General features: G+C 42.8%; 1 protein-coding gene and 1 non-coding gene across 3 annotated transcripts; both read left to right on the top strand.

Moving 5' to 3' along the window:
• The first annotated feature begins 752 nt into the window (after nucleotides 1–752).
• On the top strand, nucleotides 753–15,451 carry LOC120746966 (transportin-2-like). 2 transcript variants are annotated; one of them, XM_040052555.1, is made up of 25 exons: nucleotides 753–853; nucleotides 2,341–2,440; nucleotides 2,824–2,899; nucleotides 3,915–4,064; nucleotides 4,305–4,411; nucleotides 4,927–5,060; nucleotides 5,430–5,511; nucleotides 5,604–5,726; nucleotides 6,001–6,119; nucleotides 6,229–6,289; nucleotides 6,375–6,546; nucleotides 6,837–6,989; nucleotides 8,339–8,564; nucleotides 8,752–8,923; nucleotides 9,069–9,155; nucleotides 9,303–9,410; nucleotides 9,507–9,665; nucleotides 9,789–9,876; nucleotides 10,096–10,194; nucleotides 10,915–11,010; nucleotides 11,098–11,173; nucleotides 11,396–11,495; nucleotides 11,582–11,656; nucleotides 12,654–12,803; nucleotides 13,029–15,451. In XM_040052555.1, exons 2-24 carry the CDS (start codon nucleotides 2,342–2,344, stop codon nucleotides 12,759–12,761), a joined length of 2,670 nt encoding a protein of 889 aa, XP_039908489.1. In that variant the 5' UTR covers nucleotides 753–853; nucleotide 2,341; the 3' UTR covers nucleotides 12,762–12,803; nucleotides 13,029–15,451. The 2 variants fall into 2 exon arrangements, with proteins under 2 accessions (XP_039908489.1, XP_039908485.1); XM_040052551.1 differs by having other exon boundaries at nucleotides 768–924.
• On the top strand, nucleotides 2,155–2,224 carry LOC120714213. Its single transcript, XR_005691369.1, has one exon. It is a non-coding gene; the product is annotated as a small nucleolar RNA SNORD41 (small nucleolar RNA).
• Nucleotides 15,452–16,557: the final 1,106 nt, after the last annotated feature.

Genomic DNA, 16,557 nt, shown 5'->3' on the forward strand with positions numbered 1-16,557 from the left:
GATAGATAGATAGATAGATTAAAAGTATATTTTGGATTATGATTGCAGTTTTAAGATCAGAGTTGGGTGGAGAGGAGTGTCAGGGATGCTTTATGACAGAAGGATAGCAGCAAGAACGAAAGAGAAGGTTTACAAGATGGTAGTAACCTGCTATCATGTATTGTTTGGAGATGGTAGCAACAACAAAAAGATAAGTGAAGATGGACAAGATTAGAGGGACAGCACTGGAGACAAAGTTAGAGGCACAAGGCTAAGATTTTTTGGACATGTACAGAGGAAGGATAGTGTTGAAGATGGATCTGGCAGAGAAGGTGACCACAGAAAAGATTTGTGAATGTAGTGACGGAGGAAATGCAGAGGGTTGGTGTGACAGGGGAGCTTGGAACACAGTGAGATAGTGGCAGATGTTCTGCTGTGCTGACGCCTAAAGGAAAGAAAAAAACGAACTTCTGTGCAGTTAACTACATTTATTTCTACATTTAACTCCTAATTAATACACAATCCATCTTTTAGGTCGTCTTTAATTCCATTTTTAGTTAAAAAAAAACTTGTGTGCATACAACGTTTACAAAATGCTTATTTTTTGTTTGCGGTAGTATTTAATTATAGTATTATATATTGTTATTGTATTTGTATAATAATGTATTTTTTTTAAATTTATGTTTAACCAAATATGGATAGTAAAACTAGTTGCCTTTCAGTCCACGACAAATCTCGCGTAGTCAGTCAAATGTGTGACGGAAGCCGCCAAGGGTCAATTTCAATCGGCGTGCTCATTTGAACAAGAGGAACCGCTACGAAGAAGAAGAGAAGAGCGGCCCAGTACTGATTATTCAACTTTCAAGTTAATATTGTACGTACACTCCTAATAGGGTTGCACTTTAACAACGAATTCTTAATACCTCGATCACTCCTACTCATCGGGTAAGGCGTTTTACAAAATCAAAGCAAGTTTCAGTTAAATAGCATTAGCCTGGCTAGCAGTATTAGCATTAGCAGAGTGAGTCGAACTCCGATGCCTGACGATTTAGCGGCTAGCGCCTGCTTACAAAGCGTGTTCACCTACTTATTACCCAATACTGATTGACATCCTTATGTTTAACCGCTATGTTTAAAACGACCGCATGGCTGTTATTGTTCTGCAAAATAATTGCTCAGCTCGGCCCTTTCTTTGGATAGCTAACGGCGGAATTTTCTTGTTTTCATGCCGACCACATTGTGAGCCTCCAGCCGGGAACTGCCCTGTCGACCAGGCCCTAGCAAGAAGGGCAGGTTGGGTATTAGTGGGGTCAGCTGTCCATAGCGCAAACAATCTACGAGCTAATCGATAATGGATCTTATAATTGGAGCAAACTAGCCAGTAAAGCTAAATGTTGTAAAGGTAAACCACATGATTATGAGCCTGGAGCCGGACATGGCGATCGTTGCTTCGTTGCTAACTCATTTCCTGACAACTTTTTTTCCCTCTTCACTCTGACCAGCCACAGCTGAGTGAGTGTGACCCTCTACCTCCCCAAACGGGCTAACCGCGCGGCTCGGGCCCACGTGTTACGGCATTGCGTTGAAATTCGAGCGAAAAAAAAAATATCGAAGCGCAACGCGGTTCCGCAACTCAGACCGGAGGACCGGGTGGGGTGGGGGTGGGGATGGGGGTAGGATTAACTTGGAGCAGTTAAGCCGGGTCACAGAGATTTTAGCTGGTCTTGTTGTCTGATGTCCTCGTTTTTGTGCCGCATGCTGCAATTAGGGTTTTAGGTGTTTGACGGGGGGTGACCAGTCCCGGTGCCGCCGGGTCGTTTCACCCTTTAACCCACTATGAAGGCGGCCAGAGAGCTCCCAACCGACACCTGCGCAGTTTTGTTTTAGAACTGATCTTTTCTCCTTCAGCTGTTTCGTGCATGCATGCATTAAGTAACTACAGTAAACCCTCAGTGGGTTCCAATAACTTTGCATGTCATTAAGCAGAGGTATCTTGTTTTAAGTAGTGATTGATTGGATAAAAGCCCAGCAGAAGACCATCTGATGAAATGTACAACGTGATTGGCATCCTGTGGTAGTTTCAGGTCCATTGCATTACTCCTGTGTGAAGATTTGTTCTTCTATGTACAGGCATCCTTCTTTTTTGTCTATATCAACTATATACGTGCATGTCGACTGGAAATGATGCATTAAAAAACATCTGACCTGTTGCTGATGGTGTTTGTATTCATACTGTCTGATCCAGAGACCTCACCTGCTTACGTGTTTCTTAATATTTTCCTTTGAATTTAAAGAGAAATGTGGATTAATTTGTGTGTGTGTGTGTGTGTGTGTGTGTGTGTGTGTGTGTGTGTGTGTCAGGATGGAGTGGCAGCCAGATGAGCAGGGACTTCAGCAGGTCCTACAGCTGCTCAAAGACTCCCAGTCACCTAACACAGTCACACAGAGAGCTGTCCAACAAGTATCCTACTTCAGTCTGTTCTGAGTGTGCATAATAAAACTGGTTAATGGCATTTAACTAAATTTTGATCCTTTATTGCTTTTAATGTAGTATAACAATGAAAGTGTTTGAGGATTTTGTAGGAGCTGCGAGAGCAAAGGCGAGGTAGCAACTGTGACATGACACCTCAGTCATCTTTAAGGACTAAGTGCATCTATACTGTCTACTTTTCTTCACTTACAGTATATTTTTGACCAAAAATACACGATGGAAGAAATGTCACATCACATCTGTGCGATTAACATAAATGAGTAATCTATAAGAAGCCCTTTCAGTCTGAGCCAAGTAAAGCTCAGACTAAAAGGGTGATTTGAAAGTGAAATGATCCTTAACTGCCACTTCAGAAACTCGAACAACTCAACCAGTTCCCTGACTTTAACAACTATCTCATCTTTGTCCTTACACGACTCAAAACTGAAGGTGAGTAGTCTGGCATGTGCGTCTTGTGTCCCTCAGATCATTGATCCATTATGGTGAGAATTTAGTGCTTCCTGTTGCATGTAATAGCTGGATGCACCGAATGTTACTTATTGTGTTGGAGCCTCATTCCCAGCAGAGGCCTTGCATACATGTTTATACAGTGTGAGGGGGCAAAAAAATGAATTGTGCCACTTGTACTCTTCTCACAGACTGACAGCAGTGACGCATCAATTGCTTAATCAACGTAGCACTTAAACATATACCAATAAATGTAACAGGACAAGTATATAGAACCGTGAACCGTGCTGTCACCGTTGGTTTGGATACAACATGTCTTAGTTTAGGGATATCGATTTGTTATATTTGGTAAAAATTTAGGAATTTGTTCATGCCTCTACCAGAGCAGCCCTGAACTCTTCAAAGTTCAAATGAATCCTTATCGATTTTACATCGGGCTTTGCAGCAGCTCTGCATTCATCCCTTTCCCTTTAGAGTAAGTCTGCTCTCTTTGAGCGGACTTTCTTCTGATTGGCTGTCCCTCACAATCAGAAGGTCTGAATAATAATAATAATAGGTGAGTGGCGCTTCTGTGTTCAGAGTGTGTATAAATAATATTGTTCCTGGCATGAGCGAGTGCCAAGAGTAGGAAAAACCTCTGAGATCTGAGTGCTTAGAGCAGCCTGAAGCCTGTCTTTTGGCCCACAGGGAATACCTTTAGATTGGCTGATCTAATGATTTGAAACTTGGAGCTAGTTTGAATATGAATATCCACCTTTGCAAGAGTTTATATATGAAATAAACTGAGAAAAACTGTTGCGTCCACTTTGACTAAGAGTGATTGCTCTGAATTCCACAATGAAGGGCACACAGATTTTAAAGTAAGATGAAGAGTTGGATTACACGTCCTCAGGATTGAGTAGTGGAAAACGTTGTGCACTTTGATGTAGTGATCAGACTCCAAATACACGCTGATGGCTTGGCATCTTGGTCTCTAACTGCCCTCTCTTCTTCTCAGATGAGCCGACTCGCTCTCTGAGTGGTCTGATACTGAAGAACAATGTCAAAGCCCACTACCAGAACTTCCCATCAGCCGTTGCTGACTTCATCAAGCAGGAATGCCTCAACAACATCGGCGATCCCTCGCCGCTCATCCGTGCCACCATTGGTGAGTGTATTGGTTGTGTTGGTTTTATAACTTTATATACCATCTATTTACACACAGAGTAACCAGTTTAATCCCTGTGTGTCCTTATGTTACTCTCTGGAAATGATGCATAAAATCCATCTGAGTGTCTGTGAAGGTGTTTGTATTCATACTGTCTGATCCAGAGCTTCTGCATAGGCCAAAGGTTGCGGTCTTTGTCAGTGGTGAACAACTGACCTGAACCTGTGTTTTCTCCTGTAGGCATCCTGATCACAACTATTGCCTCCAAAGGAGAGCTGCAAACATGGCCCGAGCTGCTGCCTCAGCTCTGCAACTTGCTCAACTCAGAGGACTACAACACGTGCGAGGTCTGCACTTCCTGTTTGGCATTTGACTCATTTAGATAGTTGCTCTGGTTTAAGTATCTGACAATTGAATGAGGCGCGTATCCTTGAAGTAGACATAAGTTTGAATTCATCCCACACAGACAGCCACAACAAGGCTAACTGGAAAGTCATAGTTTGCAAATGATTCCTGAGAAGAACCAGATATAGCTCTGCATGGACTTTGAAATGGAGCAGTAGATGTCGTAATAGTAGTAGTAATAAAAATAAAACAGATGAAAATCAGGCAGGATTAGTTGTAATATCTGTGTTGGAGCAGCTAATATCTCCAGTCGTTCCTTTTATGATGATGATTTCATAGTCGCACATGTGCTTGACATGAAAAAGATGTGTTCTCAGCTGATAGGCAGAGTCTTTGCAGTGCATTCAGAACTTGTTTGCTCCGGTCTTGTTGTCTGATGCGGTCTTCGTTCTCTCCTCTGTGTCCCTGTACGTTTGCGTTTGATTTGACAGCTTCTCTGTGTATGTCCGTGTCTCAGGGCTCATTTGGCGCACTGCAGAAGATCTGCGAGGATTCGTCGGAGCTGCTGGACAGCGACGCTCTGAACAGACCCCTCAACATAATGATACCCAAATTCCTTCAGTTCTTCAAGCATTGCAGCCCCAAGATTAGGTACAAGAAAGAGAGAACCTGGGTGTGATTTATGCTAACATTTGCCTGACTGTATATGGTTAGTTAAGAGTCGTGTCGATTGGTTTCAGTGGCAAGTTTTCTTCTTCATTACAATATTTATACTACGGTAGGAACCATTGTGAGCATGTAAGCGAGTTTTAATGTGCTTATCTGATCAGATCTTTTCATAACTCCTTTATTTATTAGCAGATTTATTGTTTTACGTTATGTAGACCTATAGCCTTCCGGTGTTTTCTGTTTAAATGAAAGGCACATGTAAGTTATACAAGGTTCTTATCTGAGGCATTTTCATTTGAACCAGTTTCTTCATCACTACAATGTCTGATCATTGCTTTTGTTGCTCTGCAGATCCCATGCCATAGCCTGCGTGAACCAGTTCATCATCGGCCGAGCCCAAGCCCTGATGGACAACATTGACACTTTCATAGAGGTGAGCTTGTGTGTGCTTCGGTATCAGGCTGCTGTGTTAGTTTTGTGCCTACTTCACACTCCTTTCTTTTTGCTCCTCTTCTCCTTTGTTAGAGCCTGTTTGCGCTGGCAGCAGATGAGGACTCTGAGGTCAGGAAGAATGTATGCCGAGCCCTGGTCATGCTACTGGAGGTCCGCATCGACCGCCTCATCCCCCACATGCACAGCATCATCCAGGTGAGTGTTAGGACAACCAGATAACCAGCTGTGGAGCACACAGTGGAAGTAAAAGGGACACGTACGCCACATTTTCGTGTAAATACGTGGAACTTGGAGCCCATCTGGATGTGATGAGAAACCCAGCTCATTGAAGCACGATGATACCTCAAGTTCCTAATGTTTCTGATCCAGATTTCTCTCAAGTTTCTTCTTAGGCTGGTTTTTTTTTTTTTTTTCCTCCCTTCCCACTCACCTGATCACACATTCCCATTCTCAAACATCTGCTTTTCAGTACATGCTGCAGCGAACCCAGGACCCTGATGAGAACGTGGCTCTGGAGGCCTGCGAGTTTTGGCTGACTCTAGCAGAGCAACCCATCTGTAAAGAGGTGCTCTCCGGACACCTAGTGCAGTGAGTAGCTTGTTAAATATTGTTAGTATGTGCCTATTATTAGTGTGAATTTCCATCTGTGTTTTTTTTGATCAAGGATATCCTCTTTTGTCTCACTTGTTTAATATAGACTGATCCCTATCTTAGTAAATGGGATGAAGTATTCTGAGATAGACATCATACTACTGAAGGTGAGTGCCATCGTAGGTATTTGAATGCTTGGGATACCCAGCTGTACTTCTTTGCCATCAATCTGCTTTTTGACCGTTCCCCCAGGGTGACGTGGAGGAGGACGAGGCGGTACCAGACAGCGAGCAGGACATCAAACCCCGTTTCCACAAGTCGCGCACGGTCACTTTGCAGCATGAAGGAGGCGAGGGGGAGGAGGGGGAGGACATCGAGGAAGACGACGACGACGATGACGACACGCTGTCTGACTGGAATCTGCGTAAGTGGTGGAGAAACACATTATTTGCCAGGATGTGAGTGTAGTGACTTGACCGGTTGTACTTTGGTTTCCATTTATGTTGTATATCAGGTATTAATATGCCAACTGGCCCCTTCCCAAATGTAGCACAGATCTATTACCTTTTAAGTTGTGAGTGGACATGTGGATGTCATTCAGGAAGTACATGCAGTGAGTTTTTAGAAAACTTAAACCTGCTGTAGTTTCAGGTGATATAAGAGAAACGGCAGGTTAGGTGTCGGGTTGTAACCAAACTTTTCTTTCTCACGTAGGGAAATGTTCTGCAGCAGCACTGGACGTGCTGGCCAACGTGTTCCGCGACGAGTTGCTACCCCACCTCCTGCCACTCCTGAAAGGCCTGCTCTTTCACCTTGACTGGGTGATCAAGGAGTCTGGTATCCTGGTGTTGGGGGCCATAGCTGAGGGTAAGATGAAAGGACACGCATTTTTCATGCAATCTACAGATTTTCTGGTTAGTGGTCAGAGCTGCAAAAACCCGAGCTACACCTTCCTGAAATGTTCCCAGTTTATGCATAGACGGTTATCTGTCCCTAGTTGAGTTCTAGTAATGAGGTTTAACCTTATTATATGCAGTGTGCAAAAAGCCTGTCTGCATGTTAATGCAGACATTCACTTGGTGTTCTGAAGGACACATTATAGATTTCTAATGTCATGCCTCATTAGCACAGGGTTGGTATCACCAGGACACCTGATTTGATTAAGAAATCATCCCCACAATGTCGTCTATGCTTTATTCAAAGTTACTGGCATTATCTGCGGATGTGGTGAATCCTGATTGGAAAAGTAATTTGTGTCAAACTGTTCTTTCTGAAATTGCTAAAGCAGTCTTCATATTTCTCAATTGGGAAAGAGGCAGAAACATAGAGAGGGGACTTCTCAAATCTTTTGGATGCAGAACTGGGATTTGGTACTTTCCCATTTCAACTGATACCTAGAATTCCCTCATCGGTGCCTAATTAGGTCGCCAACCTTATGCAGAACCACATCTGTCAAAAGTAATCTGTATAAAGTGATGTCTGTGTTGGAATGTCTGAGTTATAATAACCAATCACGTTTTGTTGGGCTTTGCATGCAGGTAAATGGTCTGTTTCATGAGCAAAAGAGGGAATGCAAATGCAATCTTACAAACTGTTCAGCCCAATTTTTTTAAATTTGCATGAATAAACAGTGATTTGCAGATGGATTAATGACTGCCCAGATTGGCAAGAGAGTCAGAATGAACCTGTCACAGAAAGAAGTGTTGTTTAGTTTCAGAGTTTGTAGGAATGAGCTCCTGAAGCGTTCTTTATTGCAGCAAGGTTGAATAAGTATGAGTTAGGCTCTGATCCTCAGTAGTGTGGAGTGCAGTGGGCGCGATGGATTAAGCAAGCATCAGTTAAGCTTGCGATTGAGGTTTCTGTTTACAACAAGTGACGTAGTAGATTTGTACTAAAACAGAACTGAGTTGCTTCTGTTCCATGTATGCAGTGAGATCTGAAGTCTGAGTGTTGGTTAAGAGGCATAAAGCAGAGAAACCTACATTTGTATTGTCTCCTCTGAAGCAAATCAGCTGTGCAGTCTTCTCGTGATATAACGCCTAAATTGATGCACATCGCAAGTACACATTGGTGTGAGACAGAATTTCACATTTCACAGGGAAGAGCTGCATTATGCCACATACTGCCGGCGAATGATTATTAGGATCAGTAGATTTGCTCTGCTGACTGCAGAAGGTCTGGTGTCGTTCTCACTCGTGCTTTCACTCTGTGCTTAGGCTGCATGCAGGGCATGGTGCCCTACCTGCCGGAGCTCATCCCTCACCTCATCCAGTGTCTGTGTGACAAAAAGGCCCTGGTCCGCTCCATTGCCTGCTGGACCTTGAGTCGCTATGCACACTGGGTGGTTTCCCAGCCCCCCGACTCATATCTCAAACCGCTCATGACGGAGCTCCTGAAACGCATCCTGGACAGCAACAAGAAGGTGCAGGAAGCCGCCTGCAGGTGAGCCACGCTGCAATCTTTGTTCCCTTCTAACGTGGACGTGATGAAAATCCCAGCTCATTGACTTACAATGATACACTTTGTTCCCATATTGTACTCTGATCCACATCCTGCTTGTGGTATTCCTGGACCACAAGACTGTGTGTGTAGATTCAGCATTGACCTTCATCATCTTGTTTTTTCTCAGTGCATTTGCAACCTTGGAGGAAGAGGCATGCACAGAGCTGGTGCCATATCTGAGTTACATTCTGGACACTCTGGTCTTTGCTTTCGGGAAGTACCAGCACAAGAATCTGCTCATCCTGTATGATGCCATAGGAACTCTGGCAGATTCAGTGGGTCACCATCTCAATCAGCCTGTGAGTTTGAGATTTGGATCTTGTATATTTGTCTTGAATTTACTCAAGTCGATCGGGTTGCTTAGCTTTGGGAGGAGACTAATAACAGGGAATCATTGATTTGTTGCAGAAAGCCTGAGCTGTTACCACTGTGTTGCTTTTTCAGGAGTACATTCAGAAGCTGATGCCCCCTCTTATTGCAAAGTGGAACGAGCTGAAGGACGAAGACAAGGATCTCTTCCCTCTGCTGGAGGTGAGTAAATTTAGCGCTGCTTAGAAACAGGGTTTATCCTGTTTTCTGTTTGACATGTCCAAGTATGTCGAAGAAAAAATGCTTTACGTCATTTAGAGGAAGGAGAAGAAAACCCAAACAAAACTGTGCTGTCCGGATGTCTTTCAGTGTCTGTCGTCAGTAGCCACCGCCCTGCAAAGTGGGTTTCTGCCCTACTGCGAGCCCGTCTATCAGCGCTGTGTCACATTAGTCCAGAAGACACTTGCTCAGGCTATGGTGAGAGAGCAAGCATGAATAGAATAAATGTGGTGGAGTCTGTTTAAATCTTGAACTGGTGCTTAAAAATTCACATTTTTCTTTCTGTCTACATAGATGTACAACCAGCATCCAGACCAGTATGAAGCTCCTGACAAGGATTTCATGATTGTGGCCTTGGATCTGCTGAGCGGCCTGGCTGAAGGTCTGGGAGGACACGTGGAACAGCTTGTGGCTCGCTCTAACATCATGACCCTGCTTTTCCAGTGCATGCAGGTGTGATGGAAGTTCTCTTTATTTTTCTACATGCAAAAACTAGTTTTTGTGTTTTGTTTTGTTTTTTCCCCCTGAGTTTTCTGTGATCCCTGTGTAACACCAAGTTATGTGGTTCTGCTGCAGGATACCATGCCCGAGGTGAGGCAGAGCTCCTTTGCTCTCCTGGGCGATCTAACAAAGGCATGCTTCCTCCACGTGAAGCCCTGTATTGGTGAGCGTGCGTTATCAGAGCAACTTTGTCACATTTTGACTGATTTACTAGCTGCCCTCTCATTTTATTACCAGGGAACACCCAGATTTAGTGATTGTTGTAGCCACTCATGAGCTCATGTCTTTAATGATGAGCTGTAAAAAATAGGAGGCTGAAATGAATATCCAGCTGTGTGTTTGTGAATCATTGTTGTAACTGGTGTCCATTTCTCTTCTCCAGCTGAGTTCATGCCCATCCTTGGGCTCAACCTGAACCCAGAGTTTATCTCCGTGTGTAACAACGCCACCTGGGCCATAGGGGAGATCTCCATGCAAATGGGTAAGTAACAGATCTTATTGTGGATGGTTTTCCTGTCGTCCCCCACCCCCCAGTATCTGGATATGATGAAACACCCAGCTCATTGACACAAAGTGATACATTTTGTTCCCATAATGTTTTCTGATCCAGATCATTCACAGTACATGTTGCATGCAGGCCTGTGCAGTCTGAGCTCGTACGTTCAGGAATTGTAAACTCTGCCTCAGTGTGGGCGACATATTTTGGCTGAGACAAACTTGAATCAAAGACGTGTTCAGAACCTGATTCTTAAAATGGATTTTTACTATTCACAAATCTTATTTAATAGTTTAGTAAGAAACTAGTTTTTCTATTGAATTTAAGTAAGAGAGAACACCAAGGCTTGTTTAGGTTTTAAGGGCTTGGTAACTGCAAATGGTTTTATTGCTGATAAGTGTTCAGACACTCCCTTTTCTTTTTCTTTTTTTCTTTTTTTTTTTTTTTTTTAAAGGACCTGAAAGCTCTTCTCAGTAACTTATGACCAATGAAGCCCTGAAGAAAGTTAAATCAGTGTTGGGTATTTCTGATATTTCAGCTTTAGGTTTTTCACGTGTTCCTTTTTATTCGATTGAAGCAGGTCCGATTCTGTCTCGTGCCTGATTGGCAATGAATTCCTGGCTTTAACACACTTAGAGACGTTACCATGTTGTATCCACACTGCAGGATGCTCACTGCCTCCTTCTCTTCTTTGTGGCTCTCCAGGTGCAGAAATGCAGCCGTATGTGGGTATGGTGCTGCCACACCTGGTGGAGATCATCAATAGACCCAACACTCCCAAGACTCTGTTGGAAAACACAGGTAAACAATCAGCTACAGAATGATGATAAGTGTGTCTCTTAAATTTGGTTCTGATATTGAAGACTTCTTTTATGTCTCTCTATGCAGCCATTACGATCGGCAGGCTGGGTTTCGTGTGTCCTCAGGAAGTGGCGCCACAGCTGCAGCATTTCATTAGGCCATGGTGAGTCCCAGTATGGATATTACCATATATGATTGATTTTTTTTTTCATGTTCTACTTTCTCAGCATGAGTAAAACTCTTTAACTTGTTAGTTTAAAAAGTTGAAAAACTAAAAATAGTTGAAAATAGTTGAAAAATTGCTCAAAGTGGAGCTGCTGTAAAACAAACAAAAAAACCCCAAGTTGAACTCATTCTTCTGTCGCCACATTGCTCCTGTTCACAGGTGCACGTCGTTGAGGAATATAAGAGATAATGAGGAGAAGGACTCGGCTTTCCGGGGAATCTGTGTGATGATCGGCGTGAACCCTGCAGGAGTGGTGCAGGTAAGGTGATATTGCTTTAAAGGGGTTAGAGAAGTAGGGGAGGTCTACTTTGGCAAGTGCTGAGTTAACAAGTCTTCTGTGTTCAGGACTTTATTTTCTTCTGTGATGCTGTGGCCTCATGGGTGAACCCGAAGGACGACCTGAGGGACATGTTTTATAAGGTAAATACTTCATCAAAAATCATATTTCTGTGACAGTCTGCAGGATGGACCAGCGTTTGTGATTAAAACGTTCCCTCTTGTGTAGTTTTGGGTCACCGACCTATGATGATCATTAATCAGACATCGGAAATCTGACGGCATGGTGCAGATGGCTTTGAAGTCTGAGAAGTGTGGTACATCACTAAGTCAAGCTGATCAGTCAATAATGAGTACTATAATATAATAATAATCAATACTAATCAATTCTGGGTGCATTTAATACCCATGGTAGCCTTAGAAACCCCTCTTGCTAAAGCTTAAAATATTAGGCCTCTAATTTGAGCAATCCAGATCGTGGAGGGGTCTTTAAATTAGTTTTAGGTGCTCGGCCCAAGATGCAGCTGCAGTTGCAAGGTCATAGCTAGATGTACAAAAACTGTATATTGAAAATGGATGATGCCACTTTAAGGTTACACATTAATTTGTGGGTTGCCATTATGAAACTTTGCCTTTAATTTTGATTGTCGTCGTGTGGTTGTTATGCTGTCCATGACTTTATTTGGATGGTAAGGAGGAGCTAAAGAGCTAGTGCTAACTAGCTGGTTTATTTGTGATATAAATGTCAAAGCTATTTTAGCTTAAAAAACTGAACAGCTATCTCTTTAGTGTCTTTACAGTCAGAACAAGTGTGTTGTGTATTGAATAACACATGAAGCCAGCAACTGAGACCATAAACTGATGTTGCAGTGAACAGACACCCCTCCATATATTATGGTGACTTTTAACATTTTCCAGTCTGTTTGAATATGTCAGCAACACGTAATGATTTATCAAGTTATCTCGCTTCAGTTGCTGCAAACTGAGATTGTCAAGCACAGCAACCCAGTGAGAAAATCTACCATTAATGTTGCCATAAGACAGTCTGCTATCAGCCTGCGAAAGACTTCGCCCACAAACTCTGACCTTCAGATTTGAACGCCTGCTGCAGAATTTATCAAGTCTCATTTGTTTTTCCAAGATCCTGCATGGCTTCAAGGACCAGGTCGGAGAGGAGAACTGGCAGCAGTTCTCTGAGCAGTTCCCTCCTCTGTTGAAGGAGCGTCTGTCAGCCTGCTATGGCGTCTAACCCGGCCACCCCTTTGGTCCACGCAGGACACTGACCTGTTAGGTATGTTCACCAAATGATGTCACCCAAATGAAATACCCCTCAGCCCTCCTCTGGAAGTGATGAAACACCCAGCTCATTGATAAACAATGATACATTTTGTTCCCAAATCATTTTTTCTGATCCAGAATCGCACTTTAACCGCTTCATTATCAGCTCTGCATGCATCTGTTCACACGATGTGGTTTAAAAGTCTCTCCTCTGTTCTTGTGTTTGCTTGTCCCCCAGGTTAATGAAGGGGAGGGTAACAGGGGAACTCATTGCACTGCCCAGAACGTGGGGAGAAACTAGAGCTGGAGGGACGTGACTGGCCTTGACCCTCCACTCTGCGGATAGCCTCCATTTCCCCTCCCCCGTTGCCCTGTTTGTCTCTCTGAGGGAGGGTGGGAGGAGGGTGGTGGGTGTGGGGAGGGTAAACTGGGGATATACACATACCTCTCGGATAAAACGCCTCACTAAATCCAAAATGCTCAAAAGTGACTTTTCGCCAACAGCACCGCAGGGATTCTAGGTAGGTGAGGGCAAAACGGAGGCCAAGTTCGACCTCCCCCCCTCCTCGATATTTTTTTTTTTCCTTTTTTTTTTTCCTTTTTTTTTTTTTTTAAATTAGTCTGACATAGATGACGGCTGGGAGGGGAGGGGGGGTGGCAGATAGGTACACTTTTAAAAACAAAACAAAAAGGAATTATCTGAAACAGCATAGGGTGCCACAGTCCCAAATACCCCACACAGGTGTTTAAACAGGCTCGTGCCAGAGGCTAAATAATAAAAACAGGCGCTTTTACTATGTAACAATGTGCACACAGTTTGTTTTGCACCTTTCACTGCAAAAATCATCAAAGCATTTCGTGCGCATACACATGGGTCTTTTTCTTCTTTTTCTCTCTCCCTCAGTTTCACGTTTACGCTTCCTTCCTCTTCCCTTGGTTGCTGAAAATCTTCAGGCTTGTAGCTATTTTCCTTCCCTTGTCGGAGGCAAAGAGATGCAGTACATCTGTCCTCTTAAGGTTTTACCACCGCAGTACCAAAATATTGCATGGCATACGATCACCTCTTAAGTGATGCACGTTAGAGTAAATGGGTTTTGTTTTTGTATCGTTTTGTGTTTTTTCCTTCTCCATTTATCGCGTTGGTCGTCGTCCGAACGGGGAGGCTTGCCATAACTTAAAGCCGTCACGTGTGTGGTTCTTTTGTCCTCCCTTTTCATGCATATTGTCTAATCAGTGTCCATGTAGTTAAAACGGAGGCAGCGCGCACATGTGCGAAGAGCAGATTATAGGCAGGTTTAATCAACCCGTGCGCATTTTTGTTTGGGGGGAAAAAACCAACACTGCAACAGGAGTTTAAATACTGTAGGCAAGCTGAGAATCATATTTGCTGCTTTCTTTTTTCTTTTTTTCTTTTTAAATAGAGTATTTGCAAAACAGAGCTATAAGACATCACCAAGAATGAATTGGTTCTTACTGGTATAAATGCACTTTTTTTTTCTCTCTCTCTCTCTTTTGTAATAAATTTAGAATTTCTAATGTAAGGCATACAGTAATATACTGAACTTGAAACCTAGCGTTTTGTCTTGATAAGTGATTTTTAGGACTGTTAACGGCTTGCCGAGGTAAGCATAATGATAATGTTAAGCAATGATACGATGACTTGGTAAGACTTGAGGCCTCTTAACATAGTTTTATAATGTAGCTCCTTATAAAATGGACTGATTAGGATGTAAGTGGAGGGAGACATCTTAATTGTAGTGTTTTTCTTTTGCAGTCGTCAATCCATACCTGTGTCTGAGGATGTCGCTCCCCCCTCGCCCCCTGTAGTTTTCATTACAGCTTCCTGTTAAGTGATGGCTGTTGGAGCCATCGAGGCTTCACCTTGTCATGAATGTTGCATGCTTTTTGACAGGTCTTGCTCCTTTCGTTTTTCTTGTTCTTCTAGTAGCTGGTCCCTTTTTAGGGACCCACCTTTATAAGTGCTTGTCAATGGCAATGCAACGCGCTGCTGGACTGATAAGGTACTTCTCCAGCTTATGATCAAACTAGTGATTGTCGTTGCCATATATTCACCCGTTGATACTGTGTAGGATATGCCTGGGATAAACAGACTGAGTCCTGATAGTACGTTCCCTCATCTTGGTTATCTTACTCTGCTTTATCTTCTCATCACTGTCCATGGTGTGGACGGTTGTAATGGAGCTGTATATGGCTGTTTGCCTGGTGTTTCCAGAAGTACTTTTTAGACATAATTTCACACCAGCCCTACTCAAAAAGTTATGTTTGGGAGTAAAGTTAGGCCACTTGCCTGGTGGTTAATAGCTGGACAGGGTGCACAAAAGCTTCAGAGATGATGATTAAGATCCTACCCACGCAGGGCAAGAGACCGGTCAGGGGTCTCCCCGGCAACCTCCGGTCGCTAGAGGAAAAATGTCTATTTCACGAGTGTTTTCTGGCGTTTGCCAGGTGGAAATTCGTCACAAAGGGGATTTATACAGCGTTCTAGTGATAACCTCGAAATTGCTTTGATTACTTCCAGGTGGCTTCTGTGTCTATAGTTTCTATTGAAGACTGCTCACTGCTGGTGAAACTGCCAAGTTCACCACTAACCAGAAACTGAAACTGTTCCCTTTAAAGTAAAAGTAAAAAAGGACAGAAGGGGAAAAAACAGAAAAGAAATTGTTGCATCAGTAAGGCCCGGTTTTTACTTTGACAGCAAATGTTTTTAGTTTCTGGTTTGAAGGTTTTTCACATTTAGCCACCGGAGGTCGCCAATCAGTCTGAGGCCTGATGGACATCTCTAACACATGCTCCTGCCTGATCAAAGTTGGATTCACATCATCTTCTGTCTGTAGATTATGTATTTTAGAATAAACCCTTTAATTCTGGTAGTTTTGTTTATTGCTAATTAATGTGGCCACTTTAAGCCGCAGCACTCCACAGTGTGAATAACTGAGGGCATCCTGTGCAGCTTTAACTGGAAGGCAGCCATTGAGAGATGAGGTGGCCCCCTGCTGGTCACAGGCTGCACCAGCATGCTTGCAGCTCCTGTGCCACAAAGAATTAGTTAAAAGAAAATAAAAAGCTTTGCCACATCTCACCATGTTGTTGATACATAAATACAAGTTGTCCACAGGTTTTTGTGTTTTTTTTTCTTTCCCTTTTTTAAAAAAAAAGAAAAGTTTTTTTTATTTATTTTGTTTTTATGTTATGTTTTTGTGCTGTAATGCACAAATTTTTTTTGGACTTTAAAAGTTTTTTTTTCTCCTTTTTATTCTTTTTATTTAAAGAACAGTTTGTTTTCGTTGTTTTATAGCGGACCATCTGATGATGTTAAATTTGACACGGTTGTACTGAGGACAAGGCGGTGCTTGGTGCATACCGGAGGGAAGAACGTGGAAGACAAATTCAGAAGTTTTGTTTCAATCTGATATCAAGGCCAGCAGTTGAATTTCATGTATTACCTTTTTTTTTTTTTTTTTTTTTTTTTTCTTTTGCTGAACTGTGGTGCAGGTTGGATGTAATCTGGTGTGTCTCTTTTTATTTAATTTTTGTGAATAGGGGAAAATAAAAGTTTTTTTCTATAAGCTTTGAGTTGACTCAGAATTTGTTGTCTATGATCACATAAACCACCATCATTTCAAAGTCCCTGAAGACCCTAAAACATTTTTTGAGAGAAGCTCTTGAAAGTGCTTCTCTCTCTTTAAGAACTGAGCTTTAAAACAAACAGTGGTTATAAAAACCGAGAGAGGCCGACAGTGATCACT

The sequence above is a fragment of the Simochromis diagramma genome, unplaced genomic scaffold (assembly GCF_900408965.1).
Source record: "Simochromis diagramma unplaced genomic scaffold, fSimDia1.1 OVJJ01000321.1, whole genome shotgun sequence".
NCBI classification, from domain to species: domain Eukaryota; kingdom Metazoa; phylum Chordata; class Actinopteri; order Cichliformes; family Cichlidae; genus Simochromis; species Simochromis diagramma.